At 42.5% G+C, this 22,704-nt stretch overlaps 1 protein-coding gene across 2 annotated transcripts in view; it reads right to left on the reverse strand.

Moving 5' to 3' along the window:
• Nucleotides 1–9,778, reverse strand: part of FAM3B (FAM3 metabolism regulating signaling molecule B) — a 556,690-nt gene extending 546,912 nt beyond the window's left edge. The window contains exon 1 of one of the 2 annotated variants that reach the window (XM_044071567.1): nucleotides 9,245–9,778. In XM_044071567.1, the coding sequence (XP_043927502.1) occupies nucleotides 9,245–9,275 (31 nt within the window). In that variant the 5' untranslated portion in view covers nucleotides 9,276–9,778. The remainder of the gene's footprint in view (nucleotides 1–9,244) is intronic. The other variant, XM_044071566.1, reaches the window with a different exon arrangement.
• Between the last annotated feature and the right edge of the window lie 12,926 nt (nucleotides 9,779–22,704).

Raw genomic sequence — 22,704 nt, forward strand, 5'->3', positions numbered from 1 at the left:
AGCCAAACAGGAGGCTAAGGTCTATCCACCCAAGACTGGAACAAACAGTCATGAGGAGAAGGTTAACACTTGCACCACACCTCCAGCCTCACATAGACCTACTAAATCAGCACTGGCAAAAAATACACATAAATACACGAAATCATACTCGGAGGCTCTAAATAAAAACCCGCAAAAGCATCAGAGAGCTCCAAAGCAGACACCCACAAAACCTGCACCTCCTGTCATAAACCAGACAACACATAAAGCACAAAATCAATGTGCAGCACAATCACAGCCCTTAAGGCAAAATAACATAACTAACACACTAGTAATAGGTGACTCTATAGTCAGGCACACTGACGTCCCACTCACTAGGCTGGACAAGGAGAAGGTTACTGTTAGCTGCCTGTCGGGAGCCAGAATCCGCCACATAACACAAGCACTCAGGTCATTCCAGAACAAGTACAAATATGACTCTGTCATTGTTCATATTGGTGTGAATGACCTGAGATGTACCTCCCTGGACTACCTGAAAAGAGACATGGAAGAGCTCTCTGATCATGTAGCCCAGGCGGGTATGACCCTGACCCTGAGTAGCATCCTGCCCTCACCAAGAATGATACCTCAGCATAAAGAAAAAAATATCAATTTCAACAATTGGCTAAGCTTCTGGTGTCATTCAAAGGGGATCCATTGTCTGTCAGCCTGGGATGACATGCTCGACAAGCCGCATTGCTTCGCAAGAGATGGCTTGCACCTGTCACCCCTTGGCTTTCGAATACTGGCCAAGGCTCTTGCTGCCCCCATAGTGCCTTTTTTAGGCAAGGCTCAAAATTCAAACCCACCACCGTAAACAGTACAAGTAAAAAAAAATGAGGGTTATGCTACTCAACGCCAGGAGTTTAAATCTCAAAATGCATGCACTCGAAGCACTCCTGAGAATGGAGAACGTCGACATCTGTGCAGTAACTGAAACCTGGTTCAAGGCTCCAGAAAGCACTCCAGCACTACTGGGCTACAACTCATACCACACATTTTGGCCACAAAACATGGACCGAAACACAAAAGGAGGGGGTGTATCCATATTCATCAAGGATACCCACACCTCCAGGTTAGTGGTGCAGCATGATACCTCTGAGATCATCCATGTGCAACTAACATCGGGCAAATCTGCAATGCAAATTGTGGCCTGATTCAGATCACCCTCCATGACCCAGGACCACCACTCCGCCTTTCTGGAGACACTGGAAAACATGAAGGTCCTACCAAACACCCTGATATTGGACGATTTCAATTACCCTACCATTAACTGGGAAAACTACTTGAGTACAAATTCCCAGGCTCAGCGCTTCCTGGAATTTATCAACTCAAATGCCCTGGATCAGCTGGCAAACTCCCCTACCAGAGGCCACAACATATTGGACCTGGTCATCACCAACATGGGTGACCGGTGTTCCGTACCGAAGGTCAACCTGTCACTGGTTAGATCAGACCATAAACTAATCACCCTGGATGTCCACACCCCAACACCACCCCCAACCAAGGAAACCACAGTGAAAAACTTTTCTAAAGCAAACTTCACCTTACTTAAGGCAGAGGTGGTAAGTTTCACAGCCCCCATGCTAAAAGATAACACTGCCCAAGATGCAGAATCATTTACAATTGTACTCTATGAGCACTTACAAGGATGCATGGATCATGCCATCCCTAGAAAAACCAAGACTCACTCCCCTAAGTGAAGGAAACCAGTCTGGATGACCCCTGCCATAAACAGGTTATACAACAGAAGGAGGAAAGTAAAAGCAAATCCCAAGAAGGAAAGACATCCCTGATCAGTATCAGTAAGAAACTAAGGTCCCTCATAAAATCATCCAAGGCTAACTTCAAAAGAAAAATAGCCAAGGATTCGAAAGATAACCACAAAGCCTTCTCTAGCTATGTCAAGAATATAAGTGGCAACTCGCAGATATGCTCTGAGCTAGTGCAAAATAGCACAAAATATACTGAACCTACTGATATTGCCAACATCCTGGCAGATAGATTCAGTGCAAACTTCACCTCCCTCTCACCTTCAAAAGGGCCCACAACAATACCAGAAAAGTGTAGTGTCCCAGAAATCACAGAAGCACAGGTGAAAACAGCCCTTTCAAAAGCCAAAAACACAGCATCAATGGGGCCAGATGGTGTTCCAGGCTGCGTCTTGCACGAACTACAGAACAAACTAACCCCCCACCTAAACACGCTATTCAACCTCAGCCTCTCCACAGCCTACATGCCCATAGAGTGGTGCACAGCAACAGTTATTCCGCTCCACAAAGAAGGGGCCACAACTGACCCTGCTAACTATCGCCCCATAAGCCTGACTAGCCTGGTCGGCAAGGCTATGGTGCATCATCATGGAACTCATTAACAAAGTCATTGGGAACCTCCAAACACTTGATCCGACCCAGTTCGGCATTGTTAAGGGCAGATCATGCCTACTAAACCTGGTTGACTTCTTCGAGACAGTCACCAAGGCCATAGACAAGGGAAAGGTGGTTCACACAGCCTACCTTGATCTTGCCAAGGTGTTCCACACCATTCCTCACTCGGGTATTATAGAAAAACTCACCAGCCTGAACATAAACCCCTACGTCACAAGATGGGTTGCCAACTGGCTTACAGACAGAACTCACACGGTAAGAATAGCAGGCTCCAGGTCCAACTCAAAACCAGTCACAAGTGGTGTCCCGCAAGGCTCAGTTCTGGGACCCCTACTGTTTGGCATATATTTCTAAGAAGTACAGGCAAACACAGGAGGACTACGGCTAACCAAGTTCACCGATGACTGCAAACTGGGAGCCATAACTGACTTTCCGGCTGACACGGACATCCTTCAAAAAGGCCTTACTGAGACAGACACCTGGTGTCAAAGTCATGGCCTCAAGCTAAATGCCAAAAAAAGTCATCCCATTTGGGAAAAACAAAACACCCACAAATTACCACATAGGTGGCAGCCCCCTTAATACAGAAGAGGTAATAAGTGATCTGGGGACCCAGGTAGATAGTAATCTCTCCTTTGACAATCATATTGCCAAAATAGTTAGGGAATCCTGCTATGTGGCCCATCTAATTACTGAGGGGTTCGCATCTAGAAATAAAGAGGTTATAGTGCCCCTCTACTCGTCACTCATCAGACCCATCATAGAGTACAATGTCCCATTTGGGATGTACCTCACAAGACACTTCCAACAGCTGGAAAGACCACAAAAGCACCTCACCAAGAGGATTACTGGCCTCAAACCTATGTCCTATGCAGCCCGACTGAAAACACTCCGGCTGTACTCAGTGGCATATCACTTACTCAGAGGTGATCTCTGCCTGACTTACAAATCCATGACCAACTCAGAATTGATGAACATGCTCCACCTAAAGAAATCCATGCCACTGTGAGCCACGCGCTCTATTGAGCTAAACCTTGCCATAACAATAAATAGAACATGCTGGAGGGATAGATTCCTGTCACAGAGACTCCCCATGCTTTGGAACAAAATTCCTAACTACATTAGGCAGAGCCCCTCACTAACACTCTTCAAGAGAAGCCTTGACAAGTGGATGGGTAACAGAAAATACACCCCTGGGATCACTTCATTGGCTCTGCTTGACAGAGGCTCAGTTAATTAATCAATGGGGCGGCGAAAGCTGACACACTCTGGCTAGGCTTATAAATACCCTCGGGCAGATAGCCTAGTACCTACCTATGAACCTATGAACAAATGTAACAATCCCGATCAGGAAAAAGTTAATGCAAAGGTCAAAAATTTTGGAAAAATCAAGGAATCATTGCAGAAGAATTCATTTTATAACATTTAGTAACCAGTGGTGCAAAGCACTCAAAGTGACATGAATACAATAAAAAGTCACGTAATACATACATAACTGGGGTCTTTATGAATATACAAGCTTACCAAGGGAATGACACTCTGAGCACAAAAACTACTTAAACTGTAGTAAGTATTTCATAAAATACATTAATGGCCTATATGATAAAGAATTTAGTAGAAATGAGAGTCCACTCAGCTGAATGGATGGGACATGGACCAGTAATTATTGCTGAAATACAGAATGACTAGAAGGAAATCACCTTTTTTGTTGGCAAGGTTTGAGTAAAGTAGTGTAAAATGAAAGAAAAGAGAACTGGCAAGATTATATTAATTCTGGAAACAAAAGAACAGGTGTCAACAACTGGACAGAATGCAGCAGTAATAAATAAGGAAAGAAGTTCTGGGTTAATCCATCCACAAGCCCTTTTCCCCCATTTTTGCGTCAGGATGTCACCTTAAAGGTGACATCATCTAGAGCAAATGGTTACACTGCTACGTTGCTATCATGCCATGTAGTCCAAAGGGAAGAAGCCATTATACGAAACAGCAAGTAAGGATAATGGATTGCCGGGATCTCCAGTACAGAACAAGATTATCATTTCTCTGCATACAAACAGTTTTCAAACGTCCATCTAAAATACTGTCTACAATATTTAATACCTCATCTTTCTACATGGTGCAGGTAGTTCCAGGGAAGGGCAACATAAATGGTATAAGGTCTGCATAAAAATGTATAGAAAGAAAGAGATACTCAAAGGACTTAACATGCACAGTGTGAAATGAAGGTAAAAAACAGTCATTAAATAAATATTTCAATTAAACCAACAGCTCCCAAGTAGTTACCAACTACTGAACTGTTGCTTTATTTACTTCTTAAACATGTAACTGAACTGTAATCATTGTCTTCTCAGCCATAATCTAGGTCAAAAAGGCAAACGTAAATACAGCATATATGCAAAGGCTAGAATTTCTAGTCCAAAAATATGTTTTGAGAAAGCGACAAGAAACTGGAATACCTGGAAAAAATACAGACATAGAATGAACTTGCAACAATGACCAAGGACTTACTAGTCAGAGTAGTAACCATGACATTTGTTTTCCAAAGGACAAAGGCTTAGGATAAAGTTTTAACTAACCCCCAAGCAATCTCATTTGATAATGTCCCTTAAGAATGCACATACATAGACTCACACACAGATATTTCATGTACTGCATATATGTTTAAAGGTAGGTTTGTGAATACAAAATTCCGGAAACCACACAACTGAATATTTTAGGTCAAAACCTAAAATACCAGGAAAAAAAAATAATATTTAAAAGTGTTTTTGCAGACAGGTAAGCCCACTTGCACCCCCTCACCTCATGCTAATTAAAAATACCAACTCCTAGATCGCACAACAGAGGGAAAGGGAAAGTCAAGATTGTGGGAGCCATGTCAGACTCAAAGCCAGTCACAAGTGGTGTCCCACAGGGCTCTGTACTGGGACCCCTCTTGTTCGGCATTTACTTCTCAGATGTGAAAGCAAACATGGGAGGGTTGTGGCTGACAAAGATCGCAGATGACTGCAAACTAGGCGCCATAGTCGATACACCAGCTGACACATACATCCTACAGAAAGGCCTCACCGAAACGGACAACTGGTGCCAGAATCACGGCCTTAAACTGAATGCCAAGAAATGTATAGTCATCCCCTTTGGGAAAAACAAAATACCCACAAATTATCACATAGACAGTAACCCACTGAGTACCGAAAAAGTAATCAGAGACCTGGGGACCCAAGTTGATAGTGACCTCCCATTTGACACCCACGTTGCCAACGTGGTTAGAAAGACTTTCTACCTTGCCCACCTTATCATGAAGGGGTTCACATCCAGATCAAAGGAGGTCATCGTGCCCCTGTACTCCTCCCTTATCAGGCCCATGATTGAGTACAATGCCCCATTTGGTATGTACCTCACACGGCACTTACAACAGCTGGAGAGACCCCAGAAGTACCTCACCAAGAGGATCAAGGGTCTCCAACATATGTCATATGCTGCCAGGCTAAAGAAACTCCAGCTCTATTCAGTACCATACCGCCTGCTTAGAGGTTATCTGTGCCTGACGTACAAGGCCATGTCCAACCAGGAATTGATGGACATGCTCCACCTCAAAAAATCAAAATCCATAAGAACCACGAGAGCCAAAGATTTAAACCTCAGTACAAACATGAATAGAACATGCTGGAGGGACAGATTCATAACTCAGAGACTTCACATACTCTGGAACAAAATCCCAGTCCATGTTAAGCAGAGCCCCTCACTGACTCTCTTCAAGAGAAATCTTGACGAGTGGATGGGAGATCATAGGTTTACCCCGGGGGTTACCCCTGTGTCGCTACTTAACAGAGGCACAGTAAACTAATTTTAATAAGTGAGGGGGTCTTCAATGTGTCACTACTAGACAAAGGCACAGTATTCTAAATTTATTCTATACACCTTAGTACCACTACATGGGGTGGCGAACGCCACATCTCTAGGGCTAGGCTTGTATATGCCCCAGGGCAGATAGCCTAGTACTAAACTATGAAACTACTCTAGTTAGCCAAGGACATTTACTCACTTTTTAAATACAAAAATAATGATTTACAAAGACGGATATAGAGGAAAAAGTCTTTTCCTAGTAGCCAGTGTTAATAACTAGACGTTTTCAATATAGGGTAACAGGTGCTTTATTCCTTCTAGGAGTGCTACAAGGATAAAATGTGTGTGTGTATACAATGCCAGCATCCAGTTACACAAACACATGCAAGTTAAAAATGCCAACCTTCCAGTCCTTGTCTGAATGTGCCACCCTCAGTGCTCAGACTTTAACAGCAAAAGATGATTTTCATACAAATCTCAAAAAAAAAAAAAAAAAAAAAAAACAGATTTCCTGACTAACTGTTAATTTCTTTCATTTTTGCACAACTACTGTATAAAGTGCCAGCAGATATTCTGACAAAATAAATATCCTGACAAAATGCTCAGGAAGCCAACAGTATTTGCTACTACGTACCCAGTTTAGAAGAAATATCATGACTCATGACAGGAAAACTTACTAAACAATAGATGGAACAAAATCATTCCACTATTGCTGTCTGATAGCAGAGAGGCATTAGAGTGATGCCACCCAACAGAGTTACTGAGCTATGTGCGCAAACATAATTAAAAAATCATATTTGTATATGATTCACAATAGCAAATACTGCCCCTGCTAAACTCAGAGCTTTTACCAAGGTACATCCCTCAGCCATCCTTTGCCAAAATGTGTACCACAGTTTGACGCACAAGCACAACATATGACACATGAATCAAGATTGACAATGGAAGCACAAAATACTGGGAATAAAGTATTGTAATGATTATAGCATTTGCAAACTACAGATAATCATAAAATAGTGTACAGGATGGGATTACATTCCACAACAGACAGCTTCCAGACCTATTTAGCTTTCCACTTTCCGGAAGCTAAAACAATAAAGGATGGGTGTACTCTCTCAAAGAAATTCCAGCCAGTATTCCAGCTACTATTTCTGTAAATCTTGGTTTGTTAAAAAAAAAATGGTTTCTAGACCTAATTTTGTCACTGAGTAACATTGAAAATCTAAAAGTAAAAAAAAAACATTAACATAAATGACATCTGATTCTAACTTACAAAAACACTGGGAAGTTATTTACTAAAGACGTCATCTTACTAGAAATATATTTGAGCAAATCTTAAAAAACATGTTAATCATTAAACAGACCTTCAGACTTCTTACAGATTAAAGTACAACTATAATGTTATCAGTAGATTAAATTCACCAAAGGTAACATCTCTGCAAGAATTGTGCTATACTACCTATTGATAATTTTTGTAAACACAACATTTATCAATTTTTATTCAAAAGTTTCAATGCATTCTTTTTTGCTTCTGTTGTTAAAGTTGCACCTAACTGGGCTAGTCTTATAGTCCACTAGTCTGAGACAGACTGCCACTCAGACTATGGTGATTTGATCAAACCACATTCTAACTCCACCTTATATATACTCTCACACACTGAATTATTACTTCATTAAAGGCTACAGAAAGTAATGCAGTCCTGTGCAAATGATGTCCTATCCTGGATTACCCCAACCAGTCAAATAATAAAGTAACACATAACTCCTGTTTGACCATGCAGTGACATACAACAAGCAGATCAGCTACTTAAATAAAGATGCAGTTTGCATTTATATTCTATATGCAGTTTGCTCTGCCATATTCCTAACAAGTGCCACTTTGTCAAATGTCTGGTTTAGTGCATAATTAAAGGACTACAAAAATATGACCCTGGGACTCTGAATACCCCCACCATCCTCTTCTCCACCTACAACAGATACCATCTACAGATCCTGTTTCTCCTGTAATACCAGTTAGACGCCTAATTTGATAACTTCTCTTCACTGAAGAGCAACTCAATCCCACATCCACATCAGATTTTTCTATTTATGAAATAAATGAAGGGTCAGTACTTACCCAGACATCAACATTTTCAGTTTATCTACTGAAGTCATAGCTACCAACCTCTTGCCTCCAATAATCAAGGACAAATCCAGAAATAAAATATAGGTACTACTAACTTGAAATGTTGGCAAAGCAATGGAAGCTGGATTAACAGGCGTTGTCTGCAGTAAAAGCAAGGTTCAAACCTAATGATTTTTATGTCATGAAGTGTAACACACTACCTATGTCTCTAAAGTGCAACTCATTATGAGGAACACTCCTCATTTTGAGACTTAAAAAGTCCATGTTCCTCATAGGTGCACATTAAAAGTTTCTGACATACTTTCAGTGTTAAGAATTTTTTAACAGACATCCATGGTAAATAATACTGATCTGCATTGATTCATCAAAATAATATTTTCAGGTGTAAAACAGCACATTTTAGCCATCCCATGAACTTTCTAGTTGAAGCTGCTAGTAAGCCATTGCTAACTTGGCCATTTGTTGCACATTGTGAGAAGTACTGTTCCATGTTTTGGTCATGGACGGTTGAATGCTACCACATTCAAAACCATACCACATTTTCTCCCTCAGTTGGCAGTAGGAGGAACATGTAACATTTTTAGCCAAAATCGGGTACTTTAACTGATATGACTGGTGCCAAGATAAATCAAAGGGAAAGTCAGAACATCAAAGCACAAGCAAATTGCAATCAATCTGACTGATTAGCAGCCTCCCCACGTTAACTCATCATACTTCCTCATGTAGCTACTAGCTTGACAACACTCATAATACCCCCCAACCCTGTACAATCCAAAGCCAGCACTTCAGAAATGAAATGCTGTAACATCTCTACGCAAACTCAACTTACAAGTTAACTTTATATTGCTTAGAAAAATAAAACAATGCCTACTAGAAATAAGGTAGCGCATGTTTAACGCCATGGTCACGAAGGTTCAGGTCCACCACAGCTGAATTGACAGGTGAGTTTAGGAACCTCGAAAAGAAAGGTCACAGCCGAATCTTCCTCCACTTCCGCATAAACTGCAATAGAATCAGAGTACTTATCAAATAAATATCCAGTCCGGATTTAAAAGTGTTGGCTTTTGTATATCAAAATAATTCAGTTCTCAGAGTGACTGTGTACTCTTTTATTTTAGGGACTAAACTGTTAAGCGTTGCTGTGGGGCTACTACCGCGAAGGCTAACTTCTTCGGCGATCACTAGACAAGATGAAGTGTCAACAAGTGCGTTGTTTGATGGGCCATTGATCCGCCTTAAGCCAGACAAGGAAGAGAGAGAGAAAGAAAAAAATGAAAAGTGTAAAAGATAGAGCTGTCAGTCTGGACCCACTGCTACACCTATCGTACACGCCCAGTTACACTTGACAGCTGTTCCCGTCTCCGTTTGACAACGGCTCTAATGCTCCAGCCTCTCGCTCAAGTGAAACTTCTTTAGTAAGGTAATGCGAGTTTGGAGTGAAACGAAAGTAAGACTTCGCCGGATGGTGGCGCTGTTTCACGTACGACTGTTTCCAAACCATTAGTAAATATCTTCTTGTGGGTTGAGCAGTTGAGATTCTGAGAATAAGGCTTATAAATTTTACAAGTTTACACTTATTTATAGTTCCACTAAGTTAATACTACCAGAATTGTGGCAGCAGGTGTTAGTGTAAGGCTGAAGTACAGATAGTTCTAGTACAGGGTATGTAACCTCTTAGAAAGGGAGATTGTTATAATGGTTAAGGTGTTTACCTTACAGATACAAGTTCTGAGCTCCCATGGGGTAATTGGCTAGGATTAAAATGACCCACAAGGGCAGTTAGCTTAGTACTACCCTATGAACATGTAAGCACTAGTTGAAGGGTGTGTACGAGAGCAGAGGGTACTTATTTATATGAATTGATGTATAGTGCATATTACTTTGTCACACACCAAGTTTAGAGTGGTCTTTTAGAGATGTTAATTTTAACTATATGGTGGAAAGGTGCTTACAGGGTGTCTGCTTTTCTCCGTTAATATAAAGAAAATACAGCTGTGCAAAATCTTACCATAAGGTCAGATGTCCTTGCCTTCATCACTGCAGTATTCCTTAATAATGGAATTCTCTGCCGTGAAGCCCTCCGTCCAGCCAGTTTACAAAAGATTTCCATTGCTTTAAGGTACACTAAATGTCACCTCCTTACTCCTTGTGTAAGGTAGGGCATAAAGGTGACGTTCAGGCATACCATCCTCAGAACAGATTGCCCCAGGAGGAACAGCAGTCCAAGGAAAACCAAGGAGAATCTGCACAGCCAGGAATGGAAAGAGACCAGGGAGATGGAGGGAGGGAGTGAATACTGCAGTGGTGAAGGCAAGTACATCTACCATTATGGTAAGATTTTACACAACTGCACTATGTCCTTACATTTACCACTGCAGTATTCCTTACTAATGGGAGAGTGCAAAAGCTCTAGAAACAAAGCAAACGGAGAGGAGGAAGCAGCAGAGCCCTCCAAGAAGCCATGAAGAATGGCAGCAGCAAAACCAGCTCAGGCTCTGGAGATAACATCCAACTGGTAATGTTTGGTAAAGGTATGCACAGAAGTCCAGGTAGAAGCTTCAAGAATAGAATTAGCATCCAAGCCTTTGAAAATAGCACCAGAAGAAACCACAGCTCTAGTGGAATGAGCCTTAATAGAAGAAGGAAGGCTCTTGCCATGAAAAGTGTAACAAAAGGAAATTGCCTTTGAAATCCAAGTGGAAATAGTTTGCTTGGAAACAGCTAAACCTAAAGACCTAGGATTAAAGGAAACAAATAAGTAGTCAGACTTCCTGATAACTTTAGTTTTATCCAAATAAAATCTAAGTTGTCTATACATATTTAAGGTATGTAGCCCCCTCTCACTGTCAGATTGCAGAGTGGGAAAAAAGGTAGGCAAATTAAAAGACTGATTAAATGACAATGCATTAACCAATCTGGGTATAAAAGAAGGATTAGCACACAAGGACACCTTGTCTTCATGAAATATCCAAAAAGGTGGCCAAGCTATAAGGGCTTGCAACTCAGACACCCGTCTGGCAGAAGTAAGAGCTAACAAAAGAACTGTCTTCCAAGAACAATGTTGCAAGGAAGCTGAAACAGCAGGCTCAAAAGGAGCCTGAGTCAATTTTTCCAGAACAAAATTAAGATCCCAGGGAGGAGGAATGGGCTTCCTGGAGGGTCTAATATTAAGGATCCTTTTAAGAAACTGCTTAGCCTCAAATCTAGAAGCTAATGGGGGAGCTAAAGGCAGACAAGCAGAAAGAGCTGATAAGTGGGCTTTAATAGAAGAATAGACCAAACCAGCATTGTGCAACTCACACAAATAAGAAAAAAACAAAGGAACATCCATAGAAAGTGGGTCCAGGTCACAAGAAAGACACCAGATAGAAAACCTCTTCCATTTAGATAAGCAGGAGTTCCTAGTAGTAGGTTTCCTGGCCTCCTGCAGGACCTGCAGCATGTCCTCAGAAAAAGGTGTCTATGAGGAATCAAAACCCTATCGCCCACAGTGTCAGTTGAAGGGTTGACAGGTGGAGATGGATGAGAGACCCCTTGTCTTGTGTGAGGCGATCCAATCTGTGAGGTAACTTGTGATGATTCCCACTGGTGAGATGCAGAAGTAGAGGGAACCAGTGCTGTCGCAGCCAAAAGGGAGTCACCAGCAAGATTTTGGGAGCATCCTGTTGAATCTTGAACAGGAATCTCGGAATGAGAGGAAGGGGAGAGAATGCATAAAGAAAATCCCCTTCCAAGAAAATGAGCGGGCATCCACCTTCCAGACCAAAGGACCTGGGACTTAGGCATAAAACAGAGGAAGTTGTCTGTTCAAAGGGGAAGCAAAGAGGTCTACTTTAGGAGTACCCCACTGGTGAACAGTGTCCAGAAACACATCCCTGTGAAGCATCCATTCATAGGATTGAGTGAAGGATCTGCTCTGATTGTCTGCCACAACGTTCCGATCTGAAGGAATGTAAACTGCTTGAAGAGTCACACAATATTGGATAGCCAGATCCCATACCAGACGTGCCAGCCAGCAAAGACGGTAAGATCTCATACCTCCTGTTTGTTGACATACCACATGACTGTGGTATTGTCCGTGAATACCCTGAGAGGCCCTGCAGAGAAGAGAGGATAAAAGGCCTGAGGAGCAAGCAGACAAGGCCTCATCTCTTTGATGTTGATGTGCTCTGTCTGCTGATGAGGCAACCACACTCCCTGAACCTTCAGGGAGTGAAATGTTGCCCCCATCCCACATATGAAGCATTTGTGAACAGATCCTGAGAGGGAAGCAGAGGCTGAAATGGGAGCCTTTGATTCAGAGACAACTGCTGAATCCACCACAGAAGTTCGACCTTGAGACATGGGAGAAGAGGAACAAGAAAGTCTAGAGGATGCACATGCTGAAGCCACACCGACTTGAGAAACCACTGAAACATTCAAATGTGGAGCCTGGCCAGAGGAAGGACTGGAATGGTGGATGCCATGAAACCAAGAGCTCTCAGAAACTCCCTGGCTGAAATGGAGGCCAGGGGAAGAAGAGTTTGAAAGAAAGAAATGAGAGTTAATGCCTTTGGAGGAGGCAAGGATGCCAGCATTGGCACAGTTTAAAACCTGCAACCCAGAAAGACATTTTGAGAAGGAGTCAGGGAAGCCGTGTTGAAGTTTATTGTGAATCCCAAATGAAGCTTTGCAAAAGGACCTCTGGAGAAGATACCTGAATCAGCAGGTCATCCAAATAAAGAAAGATTTGGATCCCTTGAAGCCTGCAAAAGGCAATCACAGGAGCGAGGCATTTGGTGAACACCCTTGGGGCAGTAGAAAGGCCAAAGGGCAAAGTACAGAACTGAAAATGCTAGTAAGCAACAGAGAAACACAAACATTTCCTGAAAAGAGGATGGATTGGAATATGGAGATAAGCATCCTTGAGGTCCAGAGACACCAGAAAGGCTTGAGTGAGCAAGAGAAGAAAAAGGGACTGAAGGGACAACATCCGAAAGGAAGGCACCTTCAGAAAGGTGTTCAGATGGGAGAGGTCTAGAATAGGTCTCCAAGTACCTTCCTTTCTGGGCATTAGAAACATTCTGGAATAAAACCTTTTCCCCCTTTGGGACACAGACACTTCTTGAATAGTACCCTGAGACAAGAGGTCCCAAAGAACCTCTGGGAAAAAAGGAAGCTGTTCCCAAGGAGGCTGAGGAATGCCCAAAAATGAAGGCTGGGAAATCCAGACCATGAAGTACCCTTGACAAATGCTTGACAAAACCCAAGAATCCTGGGTGATCCAGAGCCAAACAGGAAGAGAGAGAGAGAGAGAGAGAGAGAGAGAGAGAAAGGCGAAGAGACAGAGGAATGTGGTTGGGAATGGTTGGATAGTCAGACAGTACCTGGTGTGTCAGGAAAGGAAGGCTTAAGAATCCCTGCAGTCTCAGTGGCTTTAGTAGGAGGAGTCCGTTTACTACCCTTTTTACCTTTAGAAGGAGGGCAAGACTGTGTACAAACAAAGGCTGGCTTAGAAGGGTAGTTCTGATGAAATTTAGGCACATGAGAAACAAAGACATGCTTAAGCTCCTGTAACATTAATTCCAAACAGCACTAAACAAAACAGAAAAAGTAACCAAACCCCAACTGGGTACTTATCTGCAACTGTGAGGCTCCAGCAAACAGGAGCAAGCACAGAAAAGCCAATAAACAGAAAAAAAACATGGATGTATGCAACAGACCAGTGGTTAAAACAGCGTTCGGACTGGCAGCAAAAAAGTTCTGAGGATAGTATGCCTGAACTTAATCTTTATGCCCTACCTTATGCAAGGAGTAAGCAGGTGACTTTCAGCATACCTTAAAGCAATGGAAATCTTTTGTAAACTGGCCGGATGGAGGGTTTCACAGCAGGGAATCCCATTAGTAAGGAATACTGCAGCAGTGAATGTAAGGACATCTACTTTGTGTGTTATCTTAAGGGATGATGAGCTCATACCATGTGGTACTGGCTTACATTTAATCTTCGGCCAAGATATTATGGTCATGGATATTCAAGTACCATGTGGAAATGGTAGGATCAGGTTTAGTTAGTACATGGATCTTATTTCTGAATGCCTCCTTGTAAAACAAGTATTGGTTGATGGTTAGCTGGAAGCCAATGGGGCATGGGCAACTCTGCAAATGCTTTCACAAATGCTTCTTCAGATCTGCCTGAGATGAGAAATATAAGGGGCTATTATTAAAAAGTCTGTAGTGGTTTCTGCTTTTAGCAGCTTAAACTTAATATTAGAAATGGTGGTGTGGGATGCAAGTAAAATTATTAATACTCTGATGTGTCTGAATGATGCCCGTGTGATAGATTAAAACACTTGTACAAGGGCTGCTCAGGGTTAACATGTCAGTAATATGTAATGCTATGAATGTATGGTAAAAAGTGAGTGGCTTGTTGGAAAAATAGATAGTAGTTGTGGCTGCTAGGTTCACAACCTCTCCTTTGATAATCACATTGCCACTGTAGTTAGAAAGTCCTTCTATGTGGCACATCTCATTACAAAAGGTTTCTCATCCAGGAAGAAAGAGGTCATAACCCCTCTCTTCTCATCCATCATTAGACCTATTATAGAATACAACTCCCCACTTGGTATGTACCTCACTAGACACCTACAACAACTGTAAAGGCCACAAAAATACCTCACTAAGAGGATCTTAGGCCTTAGACACATGCTGTATATGGACAGACTTAAAAAACGCCAGCTATACTCTGTCTCTTATCACATACTTAGAGGCGATCTCTGCTTGACCTACAAAGCCGTGTCTGACCCAGAGCTGCTAGATATGCTACAGCTAAAGAAATCCCAATCCCTCTGTGCCCAGGGACCTTAACCTCATTACCAAAATAAACAGAACATGCTGCAGGGACAGGTTCCTAATGCAGAGACGTCCCATACTCTGGAACATTCTTCCCATTCACATCAAGCAGAGCACTTCACTGACCCTCTTTAAGAGAAATTTTGATGAGTGGGTGGACAATAGGAAGTTCAACCCAGGGATCACTTCAGTGGCCTTGCTTGACAGAGGCACTGGGAACTAACTTTGGGCAGCATGATGCCAGGGAATCTTCTTGGGCTAGGCTTATATAGGCTCCAGGGCCATTAGCCTAGTACACACCTATGAACCTATGAATACACAAATAAATGTGCAGGATTGTGAATGGCATGAGAAGGGAAATAAAAAATCGAGGCTTCAGTGACTTGATAGTTAGAAGGACAAATTAAGATGGAAAAGCGGTGTGTGGTTGTCTAAATGGAAGTATAGGACAAGCGCCTTGAAAGCTGAAAATAACAAACCAGTATGGGAACTTAGCCTTGGGATCACTTTAAAAAGATCTATTAGCCGTGTTAAGAGATTCTAAAACCAGTGAGTATGGATCACGGACATAAAGGAATACATTTGGAAAAAGGCAATAATAATGATGCTATGAAATAACAACTCTGCTGGAAGCTAAAAGGGGAATTAGGGAGCTTCTTTAAGTCATAGTGCTATACCTATGTACAAAGGTTTGAAAAAAACGTAGCACTAGTTTAAAAAAATACATACCTAAAGTTGCAAGCTCTAAGCTACAGGTAGTAGTCTTACCAGTCTTTTTCTTGTGCTACCTACATATATATATATATATATATATATATATATATATATATATATATATATATATATATATATATACATGTACACACACACACACACACACACATATACGTATATATATATATATATATATATATACCCACACACAAACACACTCCACAAGGAAGGATTATCCTTTTTATTCTTACAAGCCACCTGCTTCCTGGAAGCTTCACATATGCAAAGGAGAAATCAATTCTCCAGGACAGACTCCAATCAAATTACTTTGCTGTTCAGAGTCAGTCCCCCGATTCACTATCCTTCTGCGCAGGACTAGCTTAGTCCTGCATGTAAGTGGCCATTTAGGAGCAGGACAGCAGCGTGCCATGCATAGTAATGAAGGTGCACTGCCTGAACTCCTAAACAGACACGGAGCATGTACGAATGCAGGAGGCGTGTCTGAGAGCAGAGCTCTCAGAATATACACGCCCCTGCAATCAGGACTAGCAGTGTAGGAGTAAGAATGAGCCAGACCACTCATAGGTGTTCGCATACCCCCAGTAACATCCCCCCAAGTGTACAAGAGCAATAGTCACAACATTTAAATATAAAGATATTTTTTTGTATGAAACAGATCAAATTTAACTGTAGGTGTGCGGGTTTGCCCATCGCTTAGCTACAGCTAATGCAGCTTAAATGGTACAAGAGGATAAAAAACAAGATATATGCAAATGAAGCAATACAGCAATAGTGTAGTGGGCAGAGCATTCACCTTACGAGCAGTCATTCCCAGTTCGAGTCCCACTCCAGTACAATCTATTTTCCATGTCAAATCACTTTATGATCAATTTATTTTGTTGCATAACCTATGACATAGCATATATTTGTGAACTGGAATACTGCATTAAATGCAGATATGAGGTGTCAGTGTCATAATGTTGCAAAGTCCACAGATAATGACAAGTGCCCCATACAGAGACAAAATGATCAGTTTTAATAATTGGCTTAATTACTGGTGTCATTCTAAGGGGATCCAATGTCTGTCTGCCTGGGATGACATGCTTGACAAGCCACGCTGCTTCGCAAGGGACAGCTTGCACCTGTCACCCCTGGGCTTCCGGATATTGGCAAAGGCTCTTGCCACCCCCATAGTGCCTTTTTTAGGCAAGGCTCAAATGATAAACCTACCGCCCTAGAAAACAAAAATGGAGAAAAACTAAGGGTAATACTGCTCAATGCCAGAAGTCTAAACCTCAAGATGCACGCCCTCGAAGCCCTCCTCAGTATGGAGAACATCGATGTGTGTGCTGTGACTGAAACCTGGTTCAAGGCTCCTGAGAGCACCCCAGCACTATCAGGTTATACCTCATATCATGCGTTCCGGCCCCAAAATCCAGACCGAACCACAAAAGGAGGGGGAGTATCCATATTCATAAAGGATACCCACACCTCCATGTTAGTGGCAATGCACGAAGCATCGGAGACCATCCAGGTGCAATTAACCATAGGTAAAACTGCCCTACAGTTTGTAGCATGCTACAGACCACCTTCTCAAACTCAGGAAACCCACACAGCCTTCCTGAAGACACTGGAGAGTATGAATGTCTCTCCAAACACAATCATATTGGGTGACTTCAACTACCCAAACATAGACTGGGAACATTACTCAAGCTCCAACACCCTAGCCCAAAGGTTCCTGGAGTTCATAAACTCAAATGCTATGGAACAACTAGTCACCATCCCCACAAGAGGAGAAAATATACTAGACCTGATCATCACAAACATGGGGACAAAATGCTCCACACCGGAAGTATATCCCTCATTGGTGAGATCAGACCATAAATTAATCTCATTGGAGATCCACATCCCGCCCCCACCCCCAGCAAAAAAGACCACAGTGAAGAACTTCTCAAAAGTAAACTTCACACTTCTTAAGACTGGAGTGGTATCCTTCAAGGCCCCCGAGCCAGTGGAAACCACAACCCACGCTGCTGAAACCCTTACAAATGCCTTCTACGAGCACCTCCAGGAATGTATGGATCAAGCAATCCCTAATAAAATCAAGACCCTTTCCACCAAAGGCAGGCGCCCGGTCTGGTGGACCCCAGCCATAAACAAACTCTACAACAAGATGAGAAAGCTACTACATGACAGAGCAAAATCCCTAAAAGGGAAGGCATCTCTGATCAATACTAGCAAAAAACTACGATCACTCATAAAATCATCCAAGGCCAACTTTGAGAGAAAAATCACTAATGACACAAAAGACAATCATAAGGCCTTCTTTAGCTATGTTAGAAACCTGGGTGGAAACTCCCAGATATGCTCAGAATTAGTCCAAAATGATAAAAAAATCACTGAACCCACAGACATTGCCAACATACTGGCAGACAGGTTCAGTGCAAATTTCTCCCCCCCCCCCAAAAGGAGAAATATCTATCCCACCAGAGTCTAGCCTCCCAAACATCTCAGATGCCCAGGTGAGAGCTGCTCTCTCTAAAGCAAAAAACACAGCATCAATGGGACCGGACGGTGTCCCCAGCTGTGTGCTACACGAACTCAATGAGGAACTAAACACACACATAAGGCTGCTGTTTAATCTTAGCCTTACTACAGGATACGTATCCAAAGAATGGCGTATGGCAACTGTGGTCCCACTCCTCAAAGGCGGTGCTTCTATGGACCCTGGAAATTACCGCCCCATAAGCTTGATGAGCCTTGTCTGCAAAGCTATGGAGAGGATCATAATGGAACTCATAAATAAAGACATTGGGGGCCTACAGACACTGGATCCTACCCAATTTGGCTTTGTCAAGGGCAGATCCTGCCTCTTAAACTTGATCGACTTTTTCGAAACAGTCACTAAGGCCATTGATGAGGGTAAGGCAGTTCACACAGCCTACCTTGACCTAGCAAAAGCATTCGACACAATACCCCACTCGGGCATCATAGAAAAGCTCACCAGCTTAGATGTAAACCCATATGTCACAAGATGGGTTGCAAACTGGCTCAAGTACAGAACACACAGGGTTAGAGTTGCTGGTGCCATGTCAGACTCTAAGCTGTTCACGAGCGGTGTCCCACAGGGCTCAGTCCTGGGCCCCCTCTTGTTCGGCATTTATTTTTCTGAAGTGCAGGCAAACATAGGGGGATTGTGCCTGACAACATTTGCAGATGACTGCAAACAGGGCACCATAATTGACACTCCATCAGACACAGACATCCTCCAGAGAGGTCTCATAGAAATGGATAACTGGTGCCAGAGCCATGGCCTTAAGCTAAATGCCAAAAAATGTATAGTCATACCCTTTGGGAAAAACAAGGTAACCCCTAATTACCACATAGGTGGTAATCCATTAAACATGGAAGAAGTTATCAGGGACCTGGGGACCCAAGTTGACAGTAACCTCTCTTTTGACACTCACATTGCCAAAGTGGTTAGGAAGACCTTCTACATTCCCCACCTGATCATGAAGGGATTCACATCCAGATCAGGAGAGGTCATTGTACCCCTGTACTCTTCACTTATCAGACCAATGATTGAGTACAACGCCCCATTCGAATGTACCTTACCCAACACCTGCAGCAGTTGGAAAGACCCCAAAAGTTCCTCACCAAAAGGATAAAGGGGCTCAAACATATGTCATACGATGCCCGACTGAAGAAACTCCAGCTCTATTCAGTCGCATACCGTCTGCTCAGAGGTGATCTGTGCCTGACATACAAGGCCATGTCCAACCCAGAATTAATGGACATGCTCCACCTCAACAAATCCAAATCCACCAGAGCCACGAGAGCAAGAGACTTAAACCTCAACACGGATATAAATAGGACGTGCTGGAGGGACAGATTCATCACCCAGAGACTCCCTACACTATGGAACAGAATCCCAGTCCATGTGAGGCAGAGCCCCTCACTGACTCTGTTCAAGAGAAATCTTGACAAGTGGATGGGAGATCGTAGGTTTACCCCGGGAATCATCTCTGTGTCACTGCTGGACAGAGGCACAGCAAACTAATGGGTATAGTATTCTCATCCTAAGGGCTGGTGAAAGCCACACACACTCTGGCTAGGCTTATAAATGCCCTAGGGCAGATAGCCTAGTATGAACCTATGAACCTATGAACCTATGAACCTATACAGTATAAGTACACAGGAGTCAGGGAAACTGATGGAAGGTAAAATGTGTAATGAATGATAAATCCATACAGTTGCCAAATCCACCACCTGCCCAAGAACCATTAGACATCAGTGTCTAAATTAGTGCGGTGGTAAGTGGTTGTAAGCACTAGTAAGCAAGAGTAAGCATAGTTACACAGTAGTAAGCATATTTAAGCAGTAGTAAGTGGGTTTAAGCCTGTTTGCATGGGGGTAAACAATGCACACACAGGTTAAGCAATATTGAAGCTAACTCACTGTAAGGATACTTAACCGGAGGTTATCATTACTTACCTTCACACAAACCCACTTACAATTGCTTAAAAGTGCCTTAATCACTCTGTATGCATGAGCCGCTGTTCTGCCCAGAAACAAAATAAACAGCCTTTGCAGGTCTTGAACCAAGGACCCTGTACACTATAGTCACAGTAGTTAACCAATAAGCCATCACAGCAGTACATAAGATTGAGGTATCACCAAGCAGATCCTCACCATAGGAAATACAAACTGAACATGTGAAATGAATCTATATATAGTTTTATATTGTATAACCAACTACAGGACATAAATATGTGAACTGGAGTACTGCAATAAGCCCAGATATGAGGTGCCATTGTAATAAAGTGTTGAAATCCCTTAATAAACACAAGGACCCCATACAGTGTATGTACACATGAATCATGGATACCAAACACATATATAACATGTAATGAATAATAAATCAATGCCACAATGCAAATATAATGCAACTTAAATATTAAGCAACCCTAAGCATTGCACAGCCCAGCTTAGTAGGTGTAAGCAATGTCTAACTCAATCTGCCCATTGGTATACCCCTTTAAGCAATGCCAACCATAGGTAAGCAGGTTTGCCCATAGCTTAGCCTTTTCAAAACTGTCCAATCACAGCAAAGTGCAGGAAACCATCCATATTTAAACCCAACAGGCAGGAATACATCTCATAACTGGTTGTAGCTTTCCCTTGTAGGGCCTATGTCTGGAATGGGAGACGGTGTGCACTTTCGGGCACAGCACTGGGGCATCTAGGAGTCTAGAGACATGGCAGGACTCCTTGTGAAAGACCATGGCCAGAGACTGCTGCATGGCCAGTACCAGGGTTCCCAATACAAAGCAGAAGCCTGGGACCATCTTGCCTGTGACCTCACCAGTGCCACTGGCTTACCCCAAACTGGTGATCAGGCCAGGCATCACTATGCCAACCTGAAGCGGCGAAAGGTGTATCTCATGGATCAGTGAATCCAAGAGGCTAGGAGGACAGGGGAAGTCCCAGCCATGTGTAAATATCAGTCCACTACCTGTTTAATAATTGCCAGCTCATGTATATTATGGACAGGTATGGCTAAATATTCCTCTTATGTCTTTCACAGCAGCAAGTGACCGGGCTATGAACCAGGAGGCCCATGGCTGTAGATTGGAGTGGTTGTGATATGAGGGAGGTTAGGAATACTCTTGCCTGTACTGTCATAGGAAATAAATCTAAAAGTAGTAGTAGGTTACTTGCCTGTATAAAATCTGTATTGTTAAAGGCATGTACTACATACACCAGAGAATAGGGCAGGAAGAGTCTCATATAGGTTGTATGTAAATAAAAGCATAATAGCCTGACAATTAAGGTCTAATTGCTGGACTGCATGTGTTCACTCTGGTATGAGATGGTAATGTACAGTTGCAACCACTTAATAGTACTGTTGTAGTAAGCACTGTTACCCACACTGTTACCCACACTGTGCTACATAAGTAAATTGTGTAGGAATGTCTGTATGTTATAATCCCAAGAGGTCAAATAGTACAACTGAGAGAGACTTGGACAGAAAATACTGAAAAGACAGATCCAAATAGCACACTCAACTGCGATGTGAACTGTTGTATTTTTTGCACACACAGCCATGGTTCAAATCCTGGGAGTAGTAGTAGTAGGCTGTATGCAGAATCATACCCACACGTGTACAGAAATGTCCAGAATGTCCAGTTATTTGGCCCATATCTGCTGGCTGTTACCCTGCCCCCTGCCATATCAGTATGCCAATTTCTGGCATGTAGGCAGCATGTCATGTCATATAACTGACTGTCAGACCTGTACATATTTGGAAAATGTCAAATAAAACAAAACTGTCATTGTACAAGTCACTAAAGGTTTAAGAGAGCAATAGTGGAAATATGTCCCAGTTCACCTGCATGTAGTGAAGACATGCCCACAGTGTGTGCAAAAAGAGATGGACAGGTATGTGCATAACATCAATCTGGAATCTGGGAGTACGTGTAGAAACAGTTAGGTAATGTTAACAAACAATACCTCCACAGGTATACCAGGTAAAAGGTGTATACTGCAAGTAAAACCAGTTCATGTATATAGTTGTCGACAGCCATACCACTGTCCAAACTAAGGAAATAGGGTAGTGTACTAATACTTGTAAGGTACATATCACAGCACTGACTAGGAAAGTAATGCAAAGTACAGGAATATACTAGTTGTTAATTGACATCTTCCCCCCACCATATCTGCAACAATAAACTAAATACACAACTCAATTGGCATGTGCTGACTTAACTCTAATGTTGGGACATATGT

Source organism: Protopterus annectens, chromosome 5.part0 (genome assembly GCF_019279795.1).
Source record: "Protopterus annectens isolate FY-2018-M chromosome 5.part0, PAN1.0, whole genome shotgun sequence".
NCBI lineage: Eukaryota > Metazoa > Chordata > Ceratodontiformes > Protopteridae > Protopterus > Protopterus annectens.